General features: G+C 40.7%; 2 protein-coding genes across 12 annotated transcripts in view; one reads left to right on the forward strand and one right to left on the reverse strand.

The window, feature by feature from the left end:
- HNRNPA2B1 (heterogeneous nuclear ribonucleoprotein A2/B1) lies at nucleotides 1–16,560 on the reverse strand. Of its 7 annotated transcripts, none has more exons than XR_014591908.1 (12): nucleotides 16,414–16,560; nucleotides 11,328–11,438; nucleotides 10,264–10,410; nucleotides 8,769–8,979; nucleotides 8,375–8,476; nucleotides 8,196–8,285; nucleotides 7,659–7,721; nucleotides 7,079–7,198; nucleotides 6,682–6,804; nucleotides 5,550–5,632; nucleotides 4,096–4,226; nucleotides 1–267 (listed from the first exon to the last, which is right to left on the reverse strand). XR_014591908.1 is itself a non-coding variant. In XM_083879791.1 (11 exons), exons 1-10 carry the CDS (start codon nucleotides 16,441–16,443, stop codon nucleotides 5,571–5,573), a joined length of 1,059 nt encoding a protein of 352 aa, XP_083735917.1. In that variant the 5' UTR covers nucleotides 16,444–16,560; the 3' UTR covers nucleotides 2,962–3,270; nucleotides 5,550–5,570. The 7 variants fall into 7 exon arrangements, 5 of the variants coding, with proteins under 5 accessions (XP_083735917.1, XP_083735916.1, XP_083735915.1 ...); XR_014591909.1 differs by lacking the exon at nucleotides 1–267 and adding an exon at nucleotides 2,960–3,270; XM_083879791.1 differs by lacking the exons at nucleotides 1–267; nucleotides 4,096–4,226 and adding an exon at nucleotides 2,962–3,270.
- The window catches only part of CBX3 (chromobox 3), a 14,270-nt gene continuing 4,350 nt past the window's right edge, over nucleotides 15,806–25,725 (forward strand). The window contains exons 1-5 of one of the 5 annotated variants that reach the window (XM_083879892.1): nucleotides 16,707–16,819; nucleotides 18,375–18,425; nucleotides 22,184–22,326; nucleotides 23,837–24,002; nucleotides 25,343–25,437. In XM_083879892.1, coding sequence (XP_083736018.1) covers nucleotides 18,402–18,425; nucleotides 22,184–22,326; nucleotides 23,837–24,002; nucleotides 25,343–25,437 — 428 coding nt within the window. In that variant the 5' untranslated portion in view covers nucleotides 16,707–16,819; nucleotides 18,375–18,401. Of the gene's footprint in view, nucleotides 15,937–16,702; nucleotides 16,820–18,374; nucleotides 18,426–20,199; nucleotides 20,350–22,183; nucleotides 22,327–23,836; nucleotides 24,003–25,342; nucleotides 25,438–25,725 lie in introns of those variants that run through there. The other 4 variants (XM_083879891.1, XM_083879890.1, XM_083879893.1 and 1 more) reach the window with 4 other exon arrangements.

Raw genomic sequence — 25,725 nt, forward strand, 5'->3', positions numbered from 1 at the left:
TTTAAATTCATGTTTCAGGTTTTATTCAAGAAATTTGGCTTTTCACAATGCCAAATTTTACAAGCTAAGGCTGTTCCTGCTCAAGAGCTTACAATCTAGTTTTAGACAGGGGAACCAGAACAACAGACTTCAATGAGGAAACAAAGGACAAAGCACTTCATGAGCATCAACTTGTCAATCTTTGTCCCAAAAGACACACACTTTCATTCATCCTCTGGGAGTCAGAAGTACAGTTCTAACAATCTTGAGGACAGAGATGGCAGAGACCTATAAATGAGGCAACAGGACACTCAACACCAGGGTGTAGTGCAAAACTCTTTATTAAGTAAACCAAAGAGATGGCAGATGTAACCAGGTGAAGTCTTATTAGTGTACCTCAAAGTACTGCAATTTGACACCTGCTGACAGCTACTAGAACCCCATAAAGTCCATCAGCCACCCGTTTTCATACAGGAATGCCCCAAAATGGACCGAACAAGGAGGGGAGGATAGAGTGCTGGTAACAGCAATTTTCTAGGACTTCCCCCAGTCACCCCTTTTTGTACAGTGAAGCAGCAAGGAAGGTCACACAAGTTAGTTTGTGACTACGAGGTGCCCAAACACTGCTGACCTTTTATGTTCATAGCACTCTGTCTGGCAAGTCACACAGGTATTTATACTCTGTTAATTTTACTGCTGATAAACAAACCACTTCTTGCTCCATTAACTGTAGTAGCTCCTGACAAAATTTCTGTTCAACACAAACCAACAGTAGCTGCAAAGCAAAACCTTGACTGTTAAAAGGGACAGTACTTCTGGCAAAATGGATCATTATTACCCAGGCAAACCCTTTCATGTAACACTCCTATGCATTCCTAGACACAATGAATGGTATGGCTGAAGAGAAGCAGCCATCTCACTTACATGGAAAGAGAAGTAACAGCACTACTACAGGGTTTCACTTGCATCACACACTTGCTCCAAAAAACAACTGAAACACTAAACCTACAGGGAATGTACAGCCCCAGTGTGTTCCCAGGAATTTATCCTCTACCAGTGAGGTGAAACTGCCAAAACAAACTCGGCTGACAACTGTTTGAAAATTGAGATCCATTTCCAGGGCTTGGGTTTTCTTCCTCCAGAAGTGATATGATTTCATTACCAAGAGATCATGTACATTCACCATCAAACTAAAACAATAGTCTTTTCTAAACATAACAAAGTTAAAGTCCTGTTCATTTTACAGTATTAACAGCAATTGTTCGCATTTTCTCGACACCTGCAGCACAACAGAAGTGAATCAAATTCAACCTTCATTGTTAATAACACAAAGTCTGAGAGGCCAGAACCCTAATACTGACCTCTTTTCAACATCACTTTATAAATACAAGTCATAATCTATTTTTGTGTGTTCTTTGGCTCACATACCAGTTATCAACAAGTTAGTTACGTTGTTTTTCTTTCTTCCCTCGAGTTTGCTGCATGAACTGTTTGCTGGAAGAAAGTTAGCCCTAGTACTGACAACCTGATCCTCAGCTGTTAGGACCTGGAAACACTGCAATGTTACACTTACTTGGAAGACAAAGTCTGTAGTGACAAAATGGCACTTAATATAAAGTAAGAATCCATTGTCTACAAACTGATGACCCATAACTGACCACACAATAGTGCTTTTATTTGAAGTTGCTGACTTCCAGTATCGGGTGACTCGTAACTGTGACTTCTCTCACCACATTCATTGGTGAACATTGTTGACTGTGACATGCCTTAACTTTTAAGACCATACCAAGATAAAAACCATGGAATTTCATCAGTAGGACATCAGAGAACCTAAATACACCAAGTTTTCAAAACTTTAAATATCCAGTAACTTCATTCTTGAAGTGCTGTCCCCCTGTACGCTCCCTTCCCCCACTGCCAAAAGATCAAAATGAGAACATTCTCATCATGGAAAACATACTCAATTAAAGTAAAGTTTAAACCTTGTTGCTAAACTACTGAAATAGTATTTTAAACAGAAAAATGATTACTGCCCTTTGAAGTGGTTTTGTTAGTTTTTAAAATGGTATATGAATATGGACTTGGCAACTGTAAAGAAAAAACTTCCATCAACTACATCTAAGTTATAGGAAAGAAGGCAAATTCCTTATGATCTGGTCATTCTGTTGGAAAGAAGAAAGTAAAGCAGATTTGTGCGTCTTCATTTTCTGCTTCCGCTGCAGCTCACCGGTTACCTATACAAGTAATTTCAAAGTTCAACTTAAACAGAAAAAAACTGAATGTGAATCCTTAAACAGTATTATAAAGGTTAAAGATTCTGCCAAAGCATATAAATCTCAAGTTTTGAATAAATCATGCATGAAGATAAGTGGTTGAAACAGTATAACCTCAAGATACCTTCCCTTAAAATACACTCCCAACTGAAGCTTTCCCAAGCTCACACTTGGTGTTTCAGTGGTTTTGTTTGGTTTGGCTTTTTTTGGTTCATTTTTCTTCCGCCCCCAGATGCAGCTATGGGTAATACAGTTTTGTACAGCAGAACTCTACATTCCAGTCAATCTGTCTGTCTTCATGCTAAAAGCTCTTTGAAAAGTGAAAAGGAAAAAGCTATAGTCCTATTACAATCTGACAAACTGACTTAGGTCATAGTTTTGTTAACAGGAAAGTATGAGGTAATATAAAACACAGCCAAAAAAAGCTACTTTTAAGCACTTGTGTCGAACAGCAAAGACATTGGCAATTTAAATTTGCAGCACTGTTTCTCCCAGAAGAGAACAGATGCCCATAGTCAGAGAACCAAGTTCCATGAACACACTTGTCAAACTGATTCTGTTTTAAATTCACCTCAAAATGGAATGTTTCAAATCATGAAAGGGTCTAAACATAAACATTATTTAATGTTAGATACGCACTAAGTTTGTATTAAGCATTACACTAGAACTACTTTGGTATAAAAATACTTTATTTTAAAGCTATGAAAGTTATAAATATATGTAGTTAAACTTTCTACTCACAGAATGTTTGCTATTTTAACATTAGTGATTTGTTTCTCCTAACGAATCTGAATTTTATTCGAAATGTTTACAAGACATTTTTACTGTAATTTAAAAAACCCATCATTACAGGGAGCTGTACTAATTGTGATGTTTTATCAGTATTCATTTAACCTCTAGATTTTTTTAATGAAGGCAGCAAAAACAACTATTTTCTGATGATACAGAATTTCTTATTTCTTGAAGCGTTTCTGTGGTTGACCACTTCTTCATTAGTTACCTGCAGCATGGCACCTTCCTGCCAAAGAAAAAAAAAGTGTATCTGAAGATGTTTATCACATATGTCTAAACCAAATTACCAATAGGGGAACTTCAGCCATTTTTAAAAAAAAGTATAAGCAGTTCACTGGTGTGTCTAACACAAAAGGAACAGGACTTTTGTTAGCTGAGTCCACGTTCTTCAATGGGTAGCCTTTTAGAGGCTATCATCTTTGAAATTAGGCATTTTTGGTTGCCTTTTTTTTTGATAGATTTTGTTGATTTTTATTTTAAAACCAAATCTAGTAGAATATGCCACCCTTACTCTGAATAACTAATTCATTACTTGATAAATTTCCATTAATTTGAGGTGCAAACATTCAATGCAGTGAGAGTAAGGCTGACTAAATTTGGCACTAAGGTTTGTTAGCTGCAAGAACTATAAAAAATGGTGGAAACCTCAACATTCTAGCCAAATTTCAATTTACATAAATACATTGTACACTTATGAAATACCACCTGCAGTTTCATTGAAGGTTTCACTTTCCCTCCTAAAGAACTGCTTATGCAGTTGTTAAAAGAATGGACGACACATTCCTTCACAGAGGCAGATGTATTCTGTGGTGCAATTTTTTCCTTACACGTAAACAGGCTACAGTTACTTGGGAACCTTCAGGATGAAATGTGTTATATAGAATAGATTACAGCAGACAAGACATGTAACAACATAGTTCATTTTCAACAGCACAGAACTACCTTCATTGCAGTACCTTGCAACCACCATAATGCATAGACTCCCAAGAAAAAAGAAAATGTTGCAGGATGCAAAAATAAAGTTGTATGATTTAATTAACTTGTGACCTACCATTTTAACTACCAACACCAGGGATGGAACCCTTGCAAAGCTTTACTAATGGACACTTGCAGGTCTCATTTGTTCAACTGTAGCAGTGTACAGTGGCAGCAGTCTATGCTTGTCCAGGGTTCATATCATAGCTAGATTCCAGTAGGAAAAAAATATGTTAAGTAGCTGAAATTAACAAAATTTTTTTGTAAAAAAATTTAATAATACAAGAAAACAGGATTCACAAGTTTCTTTTCAATTTGTAATTGTTAACTGAATTCATTGCTATGTTAAACTACATAACAATAATCACTATACTGCAAGAGTATTGTCATACATCATTAGTTTCTTGGTTTTGAAACATTAAGAAAGGAAAAGTAAATAAGATCTTACCTAAAGAAGTTTAACTGAAGCTTAGAACTATTTTGCTCTACACCCTCAGCCTTCGTTGCCATCCTTATAAACAATCTACCGTAGTTAAAGCTTTGCAGAGATACAGCACAGCTTTTTAAGACTGGCTGAACTTTTAGAGATGTTTTCAAGAGTTCTCTTGTACTAGACCTGCGTCCCTGGAAGAGTACCTTGCTGGGGGTTTTTCCTTTCCTTGCCATTGAAGAAGCAGCATCTAAAAAATCTAAAAAGGTGTTTCTCCTTGCAGAGATACCCCTTAAGTTACCTAGATATTTTAAACCTGGTAATTTACAAACAACATACTTTTTCTCACCAGCATTAAAATTTACATGTACAACAATAGCTTTGTATTAATGTGGGACCTTATACTACCCACTCCTTGCCTTATTTTACAGTATTAAAAAAAAAATCTAAAATTACACAATATTTCCTTTAGAATTATTTTATTAAAATCATAAATGTACAACAGCTTCTTAACTCTACACACGCACTTAAATTTTTAAAAGGAAAACGTTATGTCTTATTACACCATGATCCTGGCTAAAAGCTTTTCAAAACTTTGAGAAAAATCTTAAAAAAGGTTTCACATGTCACCTGAAACTTACAAATTTAACATTATCAAAGGAATGCTTCTACACTTACAAAGACCACTAGAAAGAAACAACAATTAAAAAGCTAAGAAACTGTCTCAAAGGCATTTTTACAATCCTTCCTCCACAGTAAGGTAATGTTATTAAATAATCCAAATCCATTCACAAAATGGCTCTCTGCATCTGCTCTGGTGTCTTCTGCCATATCACTGCATATTTATGCATGACTGAGATAAGTGTTTCCTTAACATTGTTATTTCGATAACCTGAAGCTGTTCTGTTACCTCTGGGCTCTCATCCTCTCCTATTTATACAGTGAAGCCTGTTTCAACAGAAGTAAAGAGTAAAAAAAATAGGTTATGAAATTATTCATCTAACCATTCTTTAGAGGAAAGATAATATCCTAAAAAGCTTTTAACTCCTGCAGCTACTCTCAAGAATCACTGCAATTTTAACACATAAAAACATACTTACCCATGGCATGCTTGAATAAACTCAGTAACGGCTCCTCCCTCCATATCCACCACTTCCTCCACTGCCCCCTGGACCATAGTTTCCTGCAGTTGCAGAACAAGAAACAGAATGGTCCCATCAGTTTATTTTGTATTCTAGGGGAAGTTTTTGACTGAAACAATCAATTGAAGCTTGGCTAATGAAGAGTAACAACATCTGCTTTACTTCCAGTGACAGCGTCTATAACAAAGACTTCTAACATCTCCCTGTCTTCCTCTAAAGAACCTCCAAAGACTGCCACAGGAAGCAACTACACACTGACATCTTAGAAGATTCAACAGTGTCACACGTAATTTGATGCACTCTGCTGTCTTGAGCCTGTGAGGGCTGAATTTGCTTGCAGACTGAACTTTAGAAGAAAGGGCTTCATGTTTCAGTTGCCATTTCACAAGCCTGATATTCCGTATTAGGCAACATTTAGACAACAAAAAGCGGGAAGCATCAGAAAAAAAAGGCACAAGAGGAAGATAAAAAGAAATCACAACAAATATGCTGGAAATTAAGTAACTAGACTCTCCACTAAGAGTGTGAGCTGACAGCAAAGAACACGAAATAGTCTTTAAACTCAAAATTGCAGAACACTGTGGAAGAAGTTAGTACATTTTATCTGCTTCAAAATATTAAAAATAATTTTCCCTGAGACAAGCTTTACAATCTCAAGATGAGACACTGAAGCCAACTTGCAGAAAGAACAGAGGCACTACAGTCCACTCATTGCAGAAGTTATCCCATTTCTACATACCTATCTTGGAGAATCATACAGAATCACCCGGGTTGGAAGGGACCTTTCAAGGTCATCTTGTTCCAACCCCTCTGCCATGGGAGGGTTATCTGTCACTAGACCAAGATGCTCAAAGCCCCATCTAACCCTGCCCTGAACACTACCAGCAATAGGGCACTCACACCACCTCTCAGCAACCAATTCCAGTGCCTCACCATCCCCACAGTAGATTTTTTTTCCTAATATCTAATCTCAGCCTACCGTTTTTTTTAGTTCAAAACAGTTATGCCATGTCGTATCTTCTATTTCCCCCAAAGTCCTAGAAGTCCACCCACTCCAGCTACAAGGAAATATACAGGACATATACAATACCTCCACCATATGGTCCCCCCATGTTCCTGCTGCCACCAAAATTTCCACTCTTCATCGGACCGTAATTTGAAGGTTGTTGGTTGTAATTGCCAAAATCATTATAGTTTCCGCTTCCATAATTGCCTGTATTACCAACACAAAGATGGAGAAATACCTGGATGAGCTAAAACGGATACAATACTCAAAGATACCTCATTATAAAAATTCTAAATAATGTACAAAATCACACATGTATTCCAGCAGTGCATGCACCAAACTATGTTTTTATTCTATTTCATACTACTTGAAAAACAACAGCTTCCTTACAAAACATATACAAACATCCCTCCCCCCAGCCTCAAACGACTTGCAGTAATTTGTAACTGTAATGCTTGACAGTTTTAAGTCTAAATGTTACCTCCTCCATAGTTGTCATAACCACCTCCATAGCCTCCACCCTGGTTGCCATATCCAGGGCCTCCTCCACCATAGCCTCCTCTTCCCCCTCCGTAACCAGGACTGCCACCAAAGTTGCCACCTGTGAGAACATAATCCCTTTAAATGAACTTTTCAATATAGAATGCACTCAAATTACACACAAAGGGTATTTTTCTGTTTAGAAAAACAAAGAGAAAAAAAAAAAGGTAGTTCTGTAAAGAAATTTTTTATGAACAGTGTTTTTTAAAGCACATACCAATTCCCACCCTAACTGAACTATGACCAAACCCCACCAATCAGACTGCCTAAAGACATCAACTGAAGGTTTAACTAAGATCTTCATTTTCCCGGAAATTTAAGACCCACTCCTATCCTAAAGAAAAGAACTATCCAAGAAAAACACCATACAATTTGTCATACTGAAATTTGACATAAGCCAACAACCACGTACACCTTCTTAAAGCTCAGCTAATTCAGATAAATTTTATACACTGGGATATAAATATGGAAGTGTTTCTTCACAAGGGAAAAACATATCACTACCACAACAGCAAACTAACCTCCAGGTCCTCCGCCATATCCATTATATCCATCGCCAAATCCACGGCCGCTTCCATATCCATCTATTGGGAGAAAAAATCCCAAAGGATTTCAATTTACCTGTAGCAAGCTAGTCAATTCTCAAACTCTTATGACCTTAAGAACTAAACCTATTAAATTATCAATTAAGAACACATACAATTAACTTCAGAAAAATAGAAGTGAAACATCCAGTCATTGCTCTACGTTTTTCCTCTTCTTGCTTCTTTAAAAGGTCAGGCAAGCATTATGTAGAATCAGAGAAATCTCTGACCTTCTTAGCAAATAATTAAGTTACTTCTGGCTTTCAATAAAAGTTAAAAAACAACCAACCAAAAAACCACAACCAAAACAAAACAAAAAAAACAAAACACAACTTCACTTGCAAATTACTTTTCCCAAAATTTCTCCCAACTGCTACAGCTGCTTTTAAGTTAAACAGTGTCACAGCATACAAAGTCATCCAGAACCAGAAAGGCAGTATTAATAAGGTAAAAACATAAATGCTACAAACACGCCTCTCTTACCAGCTCCCCCTCTGAAATTGCTGCCAGGTCCTGGACCAAAGTTGCCACCACCTCCACGAGCATCACCAAAACCGAAGTTCCCTGTATCAGTTTAACATTTGTAAGTAGTGAGATTGTGGGAAGTGAACACAAACATCAACCACGAACTATTAACCATTATTTGTACCTACCTCCTCTCCCACTCCTAGAATTTTGAACCTCCTGCATTTCCTGTCTAGAGAGAGCTTTCCTTACTTCTGCATTATGGCCATTGATGGTGTGATACTTCTGCACTGTAACCATATCAAATAAGAAGCTATCAGCATTTAACTGACAAGAAGTCAGAATATCAGACTTTCAACCCAAACAAATTCTGAATCATATAGAAGAACACAAAATACCATATGATTTTTGAACAAGGATGACAGTACTTATTTGAAATACATATTTCCACACAATTCAGCAACTTAAGATGTAGCAAATATACAGGCATGTAACTAATCCCGTTATCTGTAAGTTTAGATCTACACAACCACCAAGGCTGCTAGAATCAATACTATCCAAAAAAAGAGAGAAATTACTTACATACAATTTTATCCACAGGATCATGGTCATCAAATGTAACAAATCCAAACCCTCTCTTTTTACCAGACTGTCTGTCAGTAATGATTTCAATAGTGTCGATTTTTCCATATTCCTCAAAGTAGTCACGAAGGTGGTGCTCTTCAGTGTCCTCTTTAATACCACCAACAAATAGTTTTTTCACAGTAACATGAGCACCAGGTTTTCCAGATTCCTGTTAAAAGAACTTTTTAGTTAGCACAAAGGAAAGCAATTTCACAAAGCACTATTTTACCAGCATTTCAGGAATAGAATTCAGATAAAGTGGGATTTTCTCAAGCACTAAGGTACAGCCCTTTTACGAGGCATGACCTTGCAAGCTCATTTAGGGAGCCTTCTGAGAGAAAAGTAACATGGTTACTTGGGAGGTTTTTCCTCCCCCTTTATGTCAAAGCCTTAAAAGCACTGAAAAAATTATACAGATCAATGGTTTGAAAGAATTGCAAGTATTTAACAATTTAAGTTAAAACATGATTTTTGTAACTGTTTAAACAAAGATGCATCAGCTTCTGCCCAATTCTCCAACAGCAATGAACCCACATTCCACTTGTATCAAGGTCCTTCAACCTCAGCAAATTCACAGCTATGCATTTTAACCCCATTAAACAGCATACACACATACTGCTGTAACTACCTTTTTCCAAATGCTAACCAACCCTGCATTCTGCAGAGAACGGAAAGAAATTTGGGATAGCTAACAGGGTTACCAGTGATTATGATTTCCATTTCCCTATACCTTTGGGACAGCTCATTCAAATCAAGTTCTTCAGTCCAAATGTATTAAACACCTCTGTCCAATCTCAATCTGGTAAACCCTCCCAAAAGCTCCTGTGTGGTGAATAAAACCTGCCTTAAAATCGAGCCTTATTCCTCAAGTAGTTCTGTGCCACAGTAACCTGACTTACAGGCTCACCTTGCTCCTGTACAAATACCCCTCATTTGTACCCTGAAGTGGAAATCAAAAGTATGCCTGAGGCTAAAACCAGGCTAAGCCCACAGATGATTCTGTACATCACCACTGGAAAAGTTACCCTACTACATTCTCTGTTTTCATGAAATACTCTAAGAAAAAAATATGAAATATTCTAAAAAGATCTTGGAATAGTTAGAAAGATTGACAGGAGTTTATTAATTCAAGACTTGTAAGAGGAACCACTCCAGAGAAGAGTTACTTTGGAATTTGCGTAATTACAGATATTCAACATAACACGTTTGCTACAACAGTTTTCAGATCCTAGATGTCTCCCTTGCAGACATGATTCCACAACCAGAATAACATAACTCACTGTAATAAGAGACATCTATGTAAGTGACCAAAGTGTGGGAAATAGAGCCCCAACTATGGGCTTTTAACCAGGTCATTTAAACCCAGGCAATTTCAAACGAGAATAAAGCCTAACTGACCAAAACAGGTATTTTTCAAAGCATGAGAAGCATCTGCTTTCAAAGCCACACTTACCTCTCTAGCCACAGCCCTCTTCGGCTCAACCACCCTTCCATCAATTGTGTGAGGTCTTGCAGCCATAGCTGCATCAACTTCAGCCATGGAAGAGAATGTTACAAAACCAAACCCCCTTGATCTTTTGCTTGCAGGATCCCTCATCACCTAAAACCAATAAAAACATTTAAACCATTTATACCTGTCTCATATTAAGCTTTTTGCTAACACTACTTAGAGCAAGTGTGTAAGTTTAATCTACATTTTCCTTGATTTCATTTCAAAACACAATTATACTAAAGTAGCAGACTCTGTTGATTTAATACACGAGTGACAGTGCTTGAGATCAAAGAAATTCAAACCACTGCTGTCCTCCAAGACTCAAGTTAACCTAGAAGTTCTGCTAGATCAGTGAGGTGCATTTATATTTACTGTTCATTTTTGCAAAAGAAAAAACATACACATCATTTCTTTCAAGCTTCATGAAGACTAGAGACTTTAAACCTGTGCTATGATTTACTACTCCCAAGACAATTCAGCAGAGAATTTCTGCCAGAGCCACCATCCCTGTCGGTATTTAAAAGACACACAGAAACGTGGCGCTCATGGATACAGTTTAGTCATGAACTTGTCTGTGCTGGGTTAACAGTCAGTGACCTAAACGGTTTTCTCCAATCTTAATGATTCTATGAAAACATCACAGAGAAAGATATCCTTTTCCAGTTCTATTGAGGCTGCTTACTGCTTACCACAACACCAGCTTTTTGCCAAATGTGACCAACTACACAGATGTAATGGTGCTCTGTGTGAGCACTTCCTAATCCACTTCAACTACTGAAATCAGTGGTTAGAGATAATCTGGGAGAATTTTACAGAAAACAGATTGCGAATGCTCCCTAACTCTATCAAGTCTGCAAGAGAAAAATGGATGTACCGCTACAATGGACTGAACTGTGTATAAGCCAAACAACTGTACCACTAAAATCTAATATCCCATCTTTTCTAAGCTATCCAGAAAACAAACTTCACATTTAAAATTCTTACATATTCAGTGTCATTGCCACGTATTAGTGTGCTAAACTTACCACACAGTCTGTAAGTTTTCCCCATTGCTCATAGTAACTCCTCAAGCTTTCTTCTGTGGTTTCAAAGCTCAAGCCGCCAATAAACAGTTTGCGGAACTGCTCCTTTTCCCTCTGCCACAGAAAAAAAAATTACATTAATATAATTTAAAATACCTCGTCTGCACTGACAAAAATCAAACACTAACCAAGACTTTCCTAAGGGTCAAAGACATTCAGTAAGACTTATTTTCAAAATGAGACCTGTCTCTTCTAAAGGTTCTACCCATATAAAAGAAATTAAGCAATTTATGCAATTCTGCAGGTCCTCTTCTACAATACAAATTTCTTCAGTCATTATTCCTGTCTCTCTCTCGAGACATCAAGAGCAAGGGACCACACTTGAAGACTGAGACAATATTCCTCTCCAAGACCCATATGAGATGCTTTATAAAGAAAACAAAAACGACAACTTTGGGATGTTTTTATTACAGAAAATACAAATTAATTTATACTGTCTGATTCTACTGCAGGTAACATTCATTTCTAAAAACTACTCTGGATTAAATTGTTTTACATGAATACCACCATATTATTCATCCAAAACATTACAAGCAAAAATAAATTAAATACATCTAAATGTGTTCTATAACAGGTTAACAACTCATATTTTCTCCGTAATTACTTAAACAAATAAAAGTCAAGCATCTGTAAAATTAATCCAGGATCCCACACCACTGGAATTAGCAACAAAACTTATACACCCACAATAGGAGCACTATTAAAATAATTCCCTTTAAAGTAGAAATGTGAATAATACATATTCATATCCACTAATATCATGCTTCCAGTAAGACTTTCGAACACCTCTTTGCAGAGAAATTATCACTGCACTCCATCAGCAGAGATCTCTTGTGCAATGACAAGCAAGTTATAAAAAAAAGTAACAAACTCAACAAAAACCAGGACCAATAATAAGGTAATGCATTTATTTTTTTATATTTAGTGGTAAACTAAAGCAGAAACACAACCTTCCAACTTCTACCAGTTCAAAACACTTTTATAGTAACTTTTTACACAAAGCAGGCCTTTTAATTGATAGCTTTAACATACAAAAGTATTACTAGTTCACACATGTGAAAATTTCTTGCCAAACAACTAAAAAAAATGCAAAAAAAAGTAGTCCTCTTCCACAAATTTATTATTTTGGAATCTTGTTTTGAAGAGAACCGTTCTGCTAGGGACAAGAGAAGTCAAATCAAATCACTTCAGCTTTATACTGTAACACTTCAAAAATCAAGAAAACCTGCTTGGCTGATTGGTTGTGTGTATTCTTTAGTGTGCTGGTTGTTTTCCATGTAACTCAAACACTGCAGCAGCAGGTATAATTGACAAACACAACATGATTAACTGTGCAATGAGCATTAGGATAAATTTTGAAAGGAAACTAGAAAAACAATGAGACTAAGAAAACAAAATACTTCAGTGCACCCATGCTTTTACAAGCATTAAGCCGATCTGCATGTAGACCAACATGTTTTCTGAGGATGTCCAAGGCAGGCCTGGATCAAGATGCACGTAACATAACACAATTACTGTAGGCAGTAACAAACTAGGGGTTTTTTTTTCAAATACACCTCTGTATGACCAGATTTGACATACTGCAGTCTGACAAGGAAGTTAACTTTCTCCCCTCGCTCCTCCAAATATATACTGTCTTTGAGACTGATCAGTACAGATTTCTCTTGAAAAGACTTGGAATCTGCTGTTGGATCCAGGTTTTTTTTTCTTCTAGGAACACAAAGAAAGCTACTGCTCTCCTCCTTGCATAGACAAGCAAAACGAGACAAGTTTAAAAGCAGCACATGTTTTAAGTAATTTCCTTCTACCTTATCACATAAAAGGAACAAATGAAAGAACTCTGCATACCAAACCAATATTTAAAATATCATATATTCATCATATCTCATACTGTTATTTAATTTTGAGTAGGATGGCAAAGAAAAAAATAGAAGCAACAATACTGAAAAAAAAATTCCTTCAGTTCTGCTGCTTCAGAATTAGGGACCACTTGCTTACAGATTCATAGGTCTACAAAAGACACTTTTCCCTGTATAATCAATTGCCATGCATGTAACAACAGACATTATTATAAAAACACAAGAATCAAGAAAATTTAGTAACGAGGTAGGACTTTTCCCTGAAACATTTACCCCTGAAAACAGCTATAAACCTGTAGATGGAATGCAAGGGAAGAATAGAATCTATCAATTTTAACAGTGATGAAAATATACAACACATAACTAACAGACGTTGAACAGAATAGTAATGCATTTTACACGTGTATTTAGGGTCATGCCCTTCCCAGAATAACATCTAGGCACCACACGTCAGAACTCAGCAGCAACGAAATTCATTACCAGTTCTTTAATGAAAACCACTGTGCGAAAACAGCACACACACGCTGCTCCACTAGCACGCAGACAATCTCTAGATGCGGAGAAGCTGTTTGTCTTAAATGAGCCAGTTTCAAGCAGCTCTGGTGAGCCTAACATTAACCTCCCACCAGAGTCCAGAGAGTTCTGTCCATCTGAAGTTTGTGCTGAAGGTATAAAATGAACAACAATAATTATCATCATGCCAGTACCTCTTAGAATCCTGAGGAAAATACTCTCATAGGCCTCATACCTATGAAAGGCCACAGTATGAAAGCTGGAGGTAATACCTCTTTTAAGATATCCACAGTACACCGTGTGGCAAGAACCAAGCTCCAAAGGTAATTTTACAACCGCTGTAGGATCTTCATCCGTGTGTATTTTAAGCTTTCCTTCACCGGCTTAAAGCAACTTAAAAGGACTGAAAAACGCATAGCCTTTACTGAAAAATTAATCACCAGAGCAAGGAAAGGTGTTTTATATATACACACAATCCACGCTGACTGCGGCATGAATAATTCGGGTAACGAAAACGTCTAACGGAGACAAGCGCGGGGGATCCCTGAACCCCAGGACTCTGCAGTCCCTCGGCAGCCGCGCCGGCTCCGCCATGTGGCGACAGCGGGAACACCGAGCCCCGAGCCGGGCGGGGAAAATGGCGCCCGGGAGCAGCCGCCGCCTCCAGGGAAAGCGCCGCGAATTGCTTCTGGCGTGCACCTACACACAAGGTACTACGTCCTCTCCGACGCTCCTCCTCGCCCCCGTGGATACAGAAGGGCTACAGCTGGCCCCTCTCTGCGGGAGCGAGCCCCCCCCGCCTCTCGCAGCCACGAGTCTCGGCCAGGCCGCCATTTTACCCCTCCCCCTCGCCTCCGCCATTACCCGCAGAGCCGCCCCGCGCCGCGCGGGGCCCGGACGGCCCCCGGCCTGCGGGGTTCCGACTCCCCCTCCCACGACGACACATCAGCAGCAGCGCAGCTAATGGCCACGGCCACAGGCTCAAGAGCACGCTGTCCGCCATGCGCGGTTACCGCAGCTTCCGCCGCCTTGCCCGGCTGCGCGCGATCCGCAACCGCCGCTTCCAGAACCTTCCTCTGCGCAAAGACATTCGGCATCCGCCCCGCGCTGCGGCCCAGCGGCACCGCCCGGACTTGCGCGGACGACTCAAGCTTGCTTGTAATTCCCAACCCCGAAAACTCACTCCGTCTGCACAAGCAAACGCGTCTCCCTCCTTAAAAGCAAACTATAAATCCTCCCATTCCACGTACCATGTTCTTCATGGTTTACGTATTCCTGCTCGAGAGTACCGTACAACCGGTCGGTAATGGCTGCCTGAGCTGTTACGTAATTTGAAATTCAGCTCCGAGTAGTGTTAGCGCCCTCCTACTCCAGCCCGGGTTCTCTTCCAAGATTTAATAAATTAAAAAAAAAAAAAAAATTAAAAAAAGAGCCAGGATCTGGAGCTTAAATATCTCCAAAGGGGCTGCAGTTCTGAATAACGCCCCTACGTGTTTTTATCGTGTAATGAAAAGTCATCGACTCCGTTAGTAATGGCCGTCTCCGAAATGAGCCGAAGGAGCTGTCGTCGTCGAGCTTATCCGCTTCGACAGCCGCCGGAAAAAGCCGAACCAGGAATGAAAGCCCATTCGGCTCGCTTCGGTAATTTCCGGAATCTGCCGCAGCATGCGAAGATGGCGCTCGGCGCCAGCTCGGCAATTTCCGGACAGAAAGACGCAGCAAGTCATCGACTACTTCAGCCAGCTCGGCAGTTTCCGACAAACGACAGGCTCGCGAGATGTGCCCGAGTGCAGCCGAAGCGGCCTCAAACGTTGCTGGCACCGTGTCACTTTATTTTTTTTTTTTTTTCCGGAAATTGACAAAAGCCCGAAGGCTCAAGCCTCGGCGTTAATATTAGTCGGGGGCGGCCCCGCATCGCCCCCCGTACCTTCGCCCGGGCCCCCTTCCCCCTCCGCCCGGGCAGGAGGAAGTGAGAACTACACAGATTTTGGCACAAGCGCGACACATCGCGGGGCCCCGGCGGAGGGAGGCGAACTTCGCCGCAGCCCGCTCCGCTCTGCCCCGCATCGTCGGCATCGGGCGTGCCGCCCGCTCCGCCGCTCTGTTCTCCTCCCCTCCTTCATCCCCTCCCTCCCTCCCTTTTTCTCTCTCCGGCGGCCCTGCACGCACCGCGACAAAGGGTGAGTGCTGCCGCCCTGCGCGCCACAGAAATGGCGCCGGAACGGCTCCTTTCTTCCCGCCCCCTCTGCTCCCCCTCCCTTTCAGCTTCACCGCGGATCCACCCGCGGAGCTCCTGCCCGCAGCGAAGCCTCCCCAGCCAACACCCCCGACCCCTTTTCCCACTTATGAATGAGTTCTAAGGCCCAGAGCCCCGCTGCCTTCCGAGCCCGCTTCCCTCCCGCCGCCTCCCGCTCACGCCCGGGCCTCCCCGCCGCAACGCGGGAAATGGCCGCGCTCCAAAGGGGGGCCCATCCAACCCAGCTGCAAACCCACCCCAGCGATCCTCGCCCGGCCGCATCGACCGAGGGCCTCGCTCGGCGGCGGCGGGCAGCATCGGCCCGGCGAGAGCATCGGCCCGGCGCGCATTCGCAGCGGCGGCCATGATGGCGGCCGCGGCTCCCGGGGTCCGCCGAGCCCGTCCGCTCCCCCAGCCTTACCCAGTCGCTTTCCCTGTCGCCGCGAGGCATCTTCCTTCTTTTGGACGCCTGGCGCGGTCCTGCGCTCGCCCCGCGTTGGAGAGACGTCTTGGCCCCCCTCCTGTGCCGGCGGCGACGACGGTCGGAGGTTGTAGCGGCTCGCGCGTAGGCGGCGGCGGCGTCGTGCGCTCTGCCCCGTCACAGCCGCCGGCGCGCAGTGCTCGCCCAGCCCAGCCCCGCCAGCCACCGCCGCGCCGCTCCCCGCCCTCCGCCTCCCGCCCTCCCTCTCTCTCTCCCTCCCTCCCTGCCCCCACCCCCCGCCTCAGCCCCCCGCGGATGTCGCTGTTGCTGCCGCCGCCGCTCCTCAGTGCGCGCAGGGCGGGAGCCAGGAGGAGACAGGAGACCCAAGCGGCTGGGCACCATTGAAGTCTGTATCCTTCTCTCTCTCCCTCTTTTCTCTCGCTGCAGCCGCCTCCTCTCACCCCACTCACCCCCGAGTCCCTTTCCCTGACTCCCCTTTCCTCTGCGGCTCGCTGCGGGCCGCCGAGGGGAGATGCGGAGCGCAGCCCGCCCGCCTCCCCCACCGCCGCTTCTTCCCCACCCCCTCTTCCTTGGCGGTGGGGGGTGACGGGCGGAGCGGGGCTGTCGGGGGATCGGGGCCTCGGCACCCGCGCGGGCAGGGAGGGCGGGAAGGAGGGAGGCCCCGGGCCAGCGGGCGCTGTCGCCCCGGGGAAGGAGAGCCGCGCCGGGGGCGGGGGCAGCGGCACCCGCGCGGCAGACAAAGCCGGCCCGCCGGCGGTCCCTGCGTGGGCCCGGCCCGGGGAAAACGTGAAGGGGCGGGGGAAAGACGGCGTGGAAGGGGCCCTGTCAGCGACGGCGGGAGCGGCCCGGGGCCTGCGCCCCCGTTACCCCGCCCGGGGCGGCCCCGCCAGCCTCATGTGCGCCCGCCGCAGGCCCGAGGCGCAGCCGCCCCCAGCAGGCCTCCGCAGGGCTGCCTCTGTTTTCTGGCGGGGGGGTTGCTATTGGGTTTTTGGTTTGTTTGGTTTTGGTTTGGTTTTTTTTGTTTTTCCCCCCCCCCCCCACCCCCCCATCTCTGCTACCTCTCAAGCGGGGGGATACAAGGCAAGACCTTCGGCACCGGCGCCCCGGCCCTTGTCCCACCTCGCCTACCCCACCGCCCATGGGACTGCCAAAATGCACCTCCCGTGTCAGGGGAGGATTGGGCGGGATTGCCGAGTCCGGGAGGCTTTCTGGCCTTAAAGGACTTTTCTGCCTTACCTAGGCATATGGGGAATTCTAACAGTTCTATAGCCCGCTGCTGGGCGGGGACAATACATGCCTATGGAGCTGGTCGGTATGAGAAGTGACATGGAAAAGGGGATGGATTGTGTTCAACGTAATTTGCATAGGTTAAATATGTAGTATGTACATCTTAGCTGAGTTAATATTGTTCTAGGACCTTAATTCTCGCAAACTTGAGAATCAGAAGGCAACGTTATAGTTGCATTAAGATAAATATTTGTTGTTTATAAGAATTTGCTACCATGTAAAAATAATGGGTGATTCATTACACCACATATATGTATCTGTTCCCCATCAGATTTGCAGTTAATATACCTTTACGTATATCTTCAACTGCTAGAATCTGAACTCTTGTTCTATTTGGTTTAAGGAAATAAGCATCCCTGATGGTCCTCCCCCTTTTCCCTAGAAACATGTCTATGCTTTTGAAGGCCTTGGGAAAAATCTTTTTTCAACCCTATATACCACCTTGTCAGTATCATTTATCCTGGCTAGCCTAATGGTGCATTACTGGGTTATGCCAGACAAAGTAGTAACCTACTTTTTGTTCTGGATTTAATCCGTATAAGAAATGTTGTATGCAATGAATACATGGGGGTTGGAGCAAGGACCATGCTTGTCTTGGGATGCCTTTCTTTGAGTAATGCAAACTTCCTTTTAATTGTCATGCATTTTTCTAGTAAAAGCTCTGCAAGTCTGCAATAAAAATGGCCTCCAATAAAACTACATTGGTAAGTTCATGCACACCTAAAGTATATAAGGATTTAATCAACATATTTTTCTTCAAACTTATAACTTGGCATCTCCATTTAAAAGATACATCCACATCTCCCCTCCCCAGCATTATTCTGACCAAAATTTCAGATCCAGAAAGTAAGGCTACTAGAATGGACATTGTCTTTGGTTTTAATAAATCTGCCATTTCTAAAGAGAAACTTGTTGGGAAAAATATGTGAAAGGACTCTGCACTATTTCATCTGTCCTACAATAGAAAACACTAAGGATTTTTTTTTAGCCTCCTTTCAGCATACCATGTAATTCATCATACATGTAAAAAATAAAGTCCAAATCACGTGCTCATTTATTTTCTCCTAGTGTATTTGGAGAAAACTATTTGCCTGACAAAAGGCAGTCTTTACAGATGAAAAGTAACATTATTGAGAAATGATGTGGCATAATTTAGATGCCTTTTGAAATGATTTTTAACAAATAACAGTTTCTTTGAATTTCATAGGAGCAGAGATTATCAGATGTCAACCCCTCCTGGACCATTTTAATGATGCATTCATGGATCTCAAGTCCTCTAAAGCTTTGCTTGACATTAAAATATGGACTCCTAAGGGCAGTTGGTGGCTGGTTACAATTCAACTAATAATGATACATAGTTTAATGACAGACCTGTAGAAATATATTGTGAGATATATCTGAGGTTGAGATGGGGAAGTAAGCAAAAAAAAATGTGCACAATTCAAAACTTCAATAGCAGAACAGCTAGTTTATAATACACTCAAAAGGCCTGTTCTTAAATTAACGGAAATGACTGTTGAGCTCAAAATATATTCAAAACTTGTATTAACTCCATGCTTAAAAATGCAATGGAGTTCTTCCTCTGTGTTGCACTGTTTTAAAATATTTCACAAGGTGAATGTCTAAACTTTCTGGTAGTAATTGATTGTCCACTTACCCTAATTTGAAGAAGAGAAGGAGTTAGCCAGCCTGGGGAGGGGTGCTTTGGAGAGAGGAAAAAATCTTATGAATGCAGTATTTTTAATCTTTTGATATTGTTGAGAATTTTGCTGCACAGGTCAGGAAAATCAGTTATGGTTCCCATGGGAACCATAACTAATTCTGCTTCGTTATATATTTGCATGCAAAACCTAAATGTGTTAAGGGATAGGGTAGCTCTAGAACTGTAATTCCAATTTTCTTACATCTTGTATGTTAAAATTCTACACAGTGTCACATCAATGTTTTAACCGTGCCCCTCAAAGAAAGATTGATTATCCATACATCTGCATCTGTCATATGTGGTGTCATATGACTTCTGAATGCAGAAAGAGAAACAAGCTATACATGAGCTTTCAATGGTCAAATGCCCAAGTTACAGCTTACAACATGCAACCCTAGAGAAGAGAGCTTCGGGGTCAAGTGGACATTTAGTATGCTTTACCTTCAGTCAGGTGTCACAATTCACTTGTGGGCTGAGATTTGCATGGGCTTGTATAATCCCAGAATGTACAGGTTTTTAACATGTTCAGTATTTCTGCAGGCTCTGCAATCAAGTGTTATTTTAATAGGCTCAAGAGTTTGAAGAGCAGTGCTGATGCACAGGACCTAATAAATCTCTAATATTTAAAACAGAAGCAGCATACTATTTATTTTTCTATTTATTACTGCACTTCAAGAAAAAAATACAGACCCCATGACATTAATTTTCCTCTGTGGAAGATACTTAAGATACTTAAGTCCTAGAAAGTAAAAAAACAAATTGTTGCTTTGATACAGAAATCCAAAACATTGATCTTTAAGTGACAAGAATTAGTGAAGCCGAAAAGAGTACCAGAAAACAGTCTTCCATTGAATCAAAGAATTTTAGTCCAACGGAGAATACAGATGGAGATGTTCCCCACTTGTAGCCTGCTTGCCTCATCACCAGTAATTATAATGTTATTACTTATGGTATAGTGAGTCTGTCTTTTTCTGTGTTGTCGTTTTTCCCTCTGCTACTTTTATTGTTTGTTTATTTTTGTCATACCTACCCCTTTCTATTTCACACTTCCATTTTTTGAAAGAAGCTGCCCTCATAGAAGCCTTGGACATCTTCATGTTGTATTTCCCTTCAATATCAGTCTTGCATTCTTTTTCCTGTGGAGGCCAAAAAAGCCAATATGCTTAAGTTACCACTTTTCAGACATGAATGCTGTGGTCAAAATACACCTGGGATATACAGGCACTAATAATCTAATTAGAAATACATGCTCTGTTCTCTCTTCTATGCTCTCAAATCAAAATGATTGCCATGTGAAATATATAGAGAAACTTGCTGTTTAAATGGGAAACTAGAAACTTACTCTCCTCTTTGTTGTTTGAACCTTCAGTTTATGGGTTGCCAACCATAAAGAGTAAAGTATTTTGGGCAGGGAGGGAAAAATTAATTATGAAAAATAAGGGGTACAAAGACAGGGCTTTGGCAAGAGAATCATCTTCCCAGTCTTCACTAAAAGAAGTCAGGTTTTGTTCTAACATACCTTTTTTTTTTACCTTTCACCACATCAAGACAAAATTCTAGTCTAAAAGTTTGAAAATTTAAAAGTTGCAGTATTGTCAAACTAACCCACATTAGAGAGGACTAGAGAATGGCTATCAAGCAAATAGAGATGCTTTGTGATATTTGCTTGTATGTGTTCCTGTTGTAGAGAAAGTGCTTTACTGAGGAATTAGTTCTGTCCACTTTGATTTAGGGTGCTGAATAACTATGTTTTCGGAGCATAATGCTTAGTTTATGGCTGCCAGTTGACAATTTCATTATGAGGTGCAGTCCAAAATGGCAAGCAAACTGCTTTTGGTCTGCTAGTCCTCCAGAAATGTGATACAACATGATAGGCTTGTTCCAACTTTTTTAAGATTACAAACAAGGAAATTCTGAAATGTGTCCTTCTACTGCTATTTAATTGTGCCTTATTAAACTGAGAATGCCTTGAGGATGATGTGGATGTAATATTTGTTTTAAGAACTTAAGAATATTTCCTGAACTATCAAATGTAAACTTTAAAACACTTAAAAAGTTTGTAAGTTAGCAAAATTCCATTTATGTTTTAAGTGCTGTACTTAAGTGTAGCAGTCTTAAATTTATGCACCTTTGTGATGCCTCTTTTTAAGTCACATGGGTGCATGGTTAAGAATGAGAAGGGACTGCAGTAATGGAATGCTCCTAGCATGTGTCCTGTTCAATAGTTGCGGGTTATTGTCGAGTATTTGCTTATTGTAGCAATACATCATAAACTTTGCTGCCATCAGTTTCCCCTTGGTTTTTTGTTTTGTTTTGTTTTGTTTTTGTTTTTTTGGAAAAGGTAGAAACCACCTTTTTTCAGTATACCATCCCTTTTCTATTTTATGCATTTTCACAGTTCCCTTATTACTTCTCTTTACTTCTGCCTTGCCCTCTGCCTTTTCATAGGCATAGAGTTAACTTTTAGACGCTTCCTGATGTTTTGAGCATGTAGCACTGAGAATTAAATTTTTAACGGGAGTATAGTTACTAAGTATGTGGACAAAAAAAAATTCACCTTTTTAAAAACTGGTGTTGGGTATCTCATTAAGCAACTGAAAAAAACCCCAAAAGTTTAACATGTCTTGCTCAGGTTACCTGACCACATGCACTAACATGAAAGGAGTCTGAGCTTCTGGCTTTAGTGTTCATAAGCCAGTGAAGTAGCTGTGTAAAGAAAAAAAAAAAAAAGAATAATGTCATTCTGAATTTCTTTTGTAGCACAAAATGGGAAAGAAACAGAATGGCAAAGGTAAAAAAGTTGAAGAGGCAGAGCCTGAAGAGTTTGTTGTGGAGAAAGTCCTGGACAGACGTGTTGTAAATGGAAAGGTGGAATACTACTTGAAGTGGAAAGGATTTACAGAGTAAGGCATTCCCTTTTTTTTTTTTTCCTTTTTCTGATAGAATGATAAACACTATTGATTTGAAACAACTGTGCAAAGAGGAGACTGGATGATGGGCATCCACTTCAAAGAACCTTGAGTGAAGGACATCCATAAATGCAGAGTCAAGTAGGACAGTCAAGTGTGAAAATAAAATAGAAGATAATGTAGTTCATTGTTCACGCTATATAAAGTATTGGAGGAGTTTTACCAAGTTCTTAGTGATTGTTCTTTTACCACTCTGGTAGAGCTTGTGTCCATAGCTATCAAGGTTAGATAGACTGACAGTTATCATATATGTAGCAGAATGAATGGTACTTCTGAGTAACAAATCATGCAGGAATGTAAAACTGCAGGCAGCTCTGAAGCAGATAGTTTGCTTATTATTAATTTCCCTGAACTGTTCTCAAATTAACTGAATTTGCCTGTGGATTGGTGCTTTCATTAGGCATACTTGAAAAGAATTTTTGAGTCTTTCCCAGGACTTACATATGTACCTGAAAACTTTACAATAGACTTAAGAAGCTGATTGTTTAAGAAGGAACGTAGTTGTGCCTCCTTCCAGTGACACACTGCGGCAGCTTGCTTTACCAACTGAAAGAAGATCATGCACCTTGAATTTGTGCATAAATGGTTATATAGGCAATGATATTATTGTTGCATTCCACCCAAAGTGAGTGCATTGCAACCCTCTGAGCTCTGCCACCTGAAATGTGTGTAGTGATGTGTGCATAAACACAAAGCACAATGTGTTTAGTATTTGAAGGTCTGATAATGGAAAATAATTCATAGGCATCCTGCTGGTGTGGTAGTGCTGTGCCAGTATTTGCCCATGAGATGCATAGTGGTTGTGGGGAACATTCATTGACTTCTTAAAAATTTAGTTAGCAAAATGCATACTCACTGAAACATATGCAGTGCCCAGTTCTGCCCACCTTTGTTCCCTCCTGCAGTCAGTCAACTGAAGGAAGCAAATAATTCTACATATAGTTGTGTTCAGTGCTTGGAGACAACTTCAGAGTGTTTCTCATACCTGAAAGCTTTATATATTTATACTTAGGCTGTTCATAATGACTGCTGTGTCCACTCTGTTCTGTGTAAGTATGAGTGTGCTCTTATCATAGTGTTTGTTTTCATGGACAGTCTTTAGAGGAACCAGGGAAGTGAGTCAGTTTAAATAGACAGGTAAGCTTTGGTAGGGTGTGGATTGCTTGTCTCAGCTCTTAGACCCCACTGAGAACACAGATGCTAATAGAGCTGCTTTTTGTGTTACCTTCAGATTAAGAACATTGGTTTTCAATACTAGTGGAGTATCCCCTTCAATCATCAAATGCAGCACATGAAGGCTACTAAAGGTGACAAGATACATGTCCTTAGGGTTTAACAAACCTATCTTAAATAGTGAGACAAAAATTGAGTCGCTTATTTTGAGGGGGCTAGTTTTACATTTTTCTTCTTCACCTAGTTTTACCTAAATGTGTGTATGTTTCAGTGCTGACAACACATGGGAACCTGAAGAGAACTTAGATTGTCCAGAGCTAATTGAAGCTTTTTTGAACTCTCAGAAAGCTGGTAAAGAAAAAACAGATGGTGCCAAAAGAAAGTCTTTGTCAGATAGTGAATCTGATGATAGTAAATCAAAGAAGAAGCGTGATTCTGTAAGTATATGTTTATGTGTTAAGTTTTTGTTTCCCTGCATCTCTCTCCTACCTCGCCATCCCCCAAAAACCATATTGTGACTTTGAGAGACTGAACACTGATGTAAAACTGCAAAATTTCATAGCATCTGGATCTGCAGTTTGAAAAGGGTATACATTCATTGTCATTAATGAGACTGTCCAAATGGTTAGTAAAGGATGATTGACTGACATGATGATTAAAAGTTCTTACATTGTCCCTTAACACTGAATAATTGAAAGTAAGATTGGTTAAGAGTTACTAATTAATGCTATTAAGTGGTAGGTTTATACTAGAGCAAAAGGTTCATGAATGAAACAAATATGAAGTTCTGATTTGCTGCCATATATAGTATATGATTTTGAATAGGTGAGTGGCAAGGTGACAAAATGTGAAAACCAATCAGTTATTTAGACTAGGACCAGGCATGAGGGTGGAGAAGGAGTAGAAAGGGTGAGTGAGAAAAGCTTACCTTTCCTGAGAGGTCTGAATTTCTCCTTCAGTTTAAATGAGTAAACAACTTGACACTTTAGTGCTGATATATACAGAATAATGCATACATAGGAATGTGTTCAATAGTTCATGTTGATTTCTGTAAACTTTAGGACTAGTGGTTTGAAATGCTTGACACTGCCAGTCATTTTCATGTACTGAAGACAACAGGTAGTTGGACATGTAGTTACTGTCAAAAGGATTGGAAGGCATCAGAAAAAGTAGAATAGTTAATGAATAATACAAATAATATTTTGCTTTCTGTATAGAGTCAGTTGTTCGGCTTCATCTGGTACAATAGTGGCCACTGTCTCTAAAAGGATATTGTGAACCTATAAAGGAGCTAATACGGGAAATAGTTGTGATTTTTTTGTCACCAGTGTAATGTGAGTGAGCCAAGAAGAGTTGAAGTGTTCTCCAAGGGTGCAGTTTCATTGTTGGTTTAGCCAACCCAAGCCTGTTGTTTTGCTGAAAGGGATGTGTTCTTTCTACTTCTAGGCATGCATTTTTATTTTGCTGCTTTTACTGACCATGCTTATCTGCTGAAATGATTTTAGACCATTTGTTTCATCTATTTTCAGAAATAAATGCTGAAAATATGGATGTAAAATCCTTTTTTATTACTCTATCTCTAAATTACTTGGCCTGAAGATTGGTCATGAAAAAAATTCACGTCGTCTTCAAACAATAATATGTAATTATAGATTTGATAGGGTTTTAAGGTTATATTTTTTGATACACACACACACATGTATGTACAAAAATTTCTGCTTCTAGTACCAAAATAGAATTTTGTGTTAAACTAGATAACCATCTTCTAACTTACTAGGTTGATAAACCAAGAGGGTTTGCAAGGGGTCTTGATCCTGAGCGGATAATTGGGGCTACGGATAGCAGCGGAGAGCTTATGTTCCTCATGAAATGGTAAGTCTGCATCCATAGTTCTTGTCCACAAAGGGCGGGCAGGCAGCTGCACTTAGGCTAAAGAGATTACTTCATTTCAGGAGTAAGACACAGAAGCTGGTGGTCTCCTTATTAACCTTGTATGGTTAGAAAAACAAGCCTTCTATATGCAGTTAGGACTTAATTCCTCTTCTTTCAAAACCCAGAATATCTTTCATTTCTGTTGGTTGAGTTTTACTTTGAAAGGTAATTTCTGATAAAATAGGGAGAAGTTGGCATTTGTATGGACAAACTGAATCTTGGTAATGC

The sequence above is a fragment of the Zosterops lateralis genome, assembly GCF_965231275.1.
Source record: "Zosterops lateralis genome assembly, chromosome: 1".
In the NCBI taxonomy this organism is placed as follows: Eukaryota; Metazoa; Chordata; class Aves; order Passeriformes; family Zosteropidae; genus Zosterops; species Zosterops lateralis.

What these genes read in the sequence shown, in the direction of transcription:
- HNRNPA2B1 (XM_083879791.1), bottom strand. Translation starts at nt 16,443, where the DNA reads ATGCCTCGCGGCGACAGGGAAAGCGACTGG. An exon ending in AGAGGGCTGTGGCTAGAGAG is followed by an intron (nt 8,980 to 10,263) that starts GTAAGTGTGGCT and finishes TTCTTTTAACAG; the next exon opens with GAATCTGGAAAACCTGGTGC. An exon ending in TTATGACAACTATGGAGGAG is followed by an intron (nt 6,805 to 7,078) that starts GTAACATTTAGA and finishes TTGGTAATACAG; the next exon opens with GCAATTATGGAAGCGGAAAC.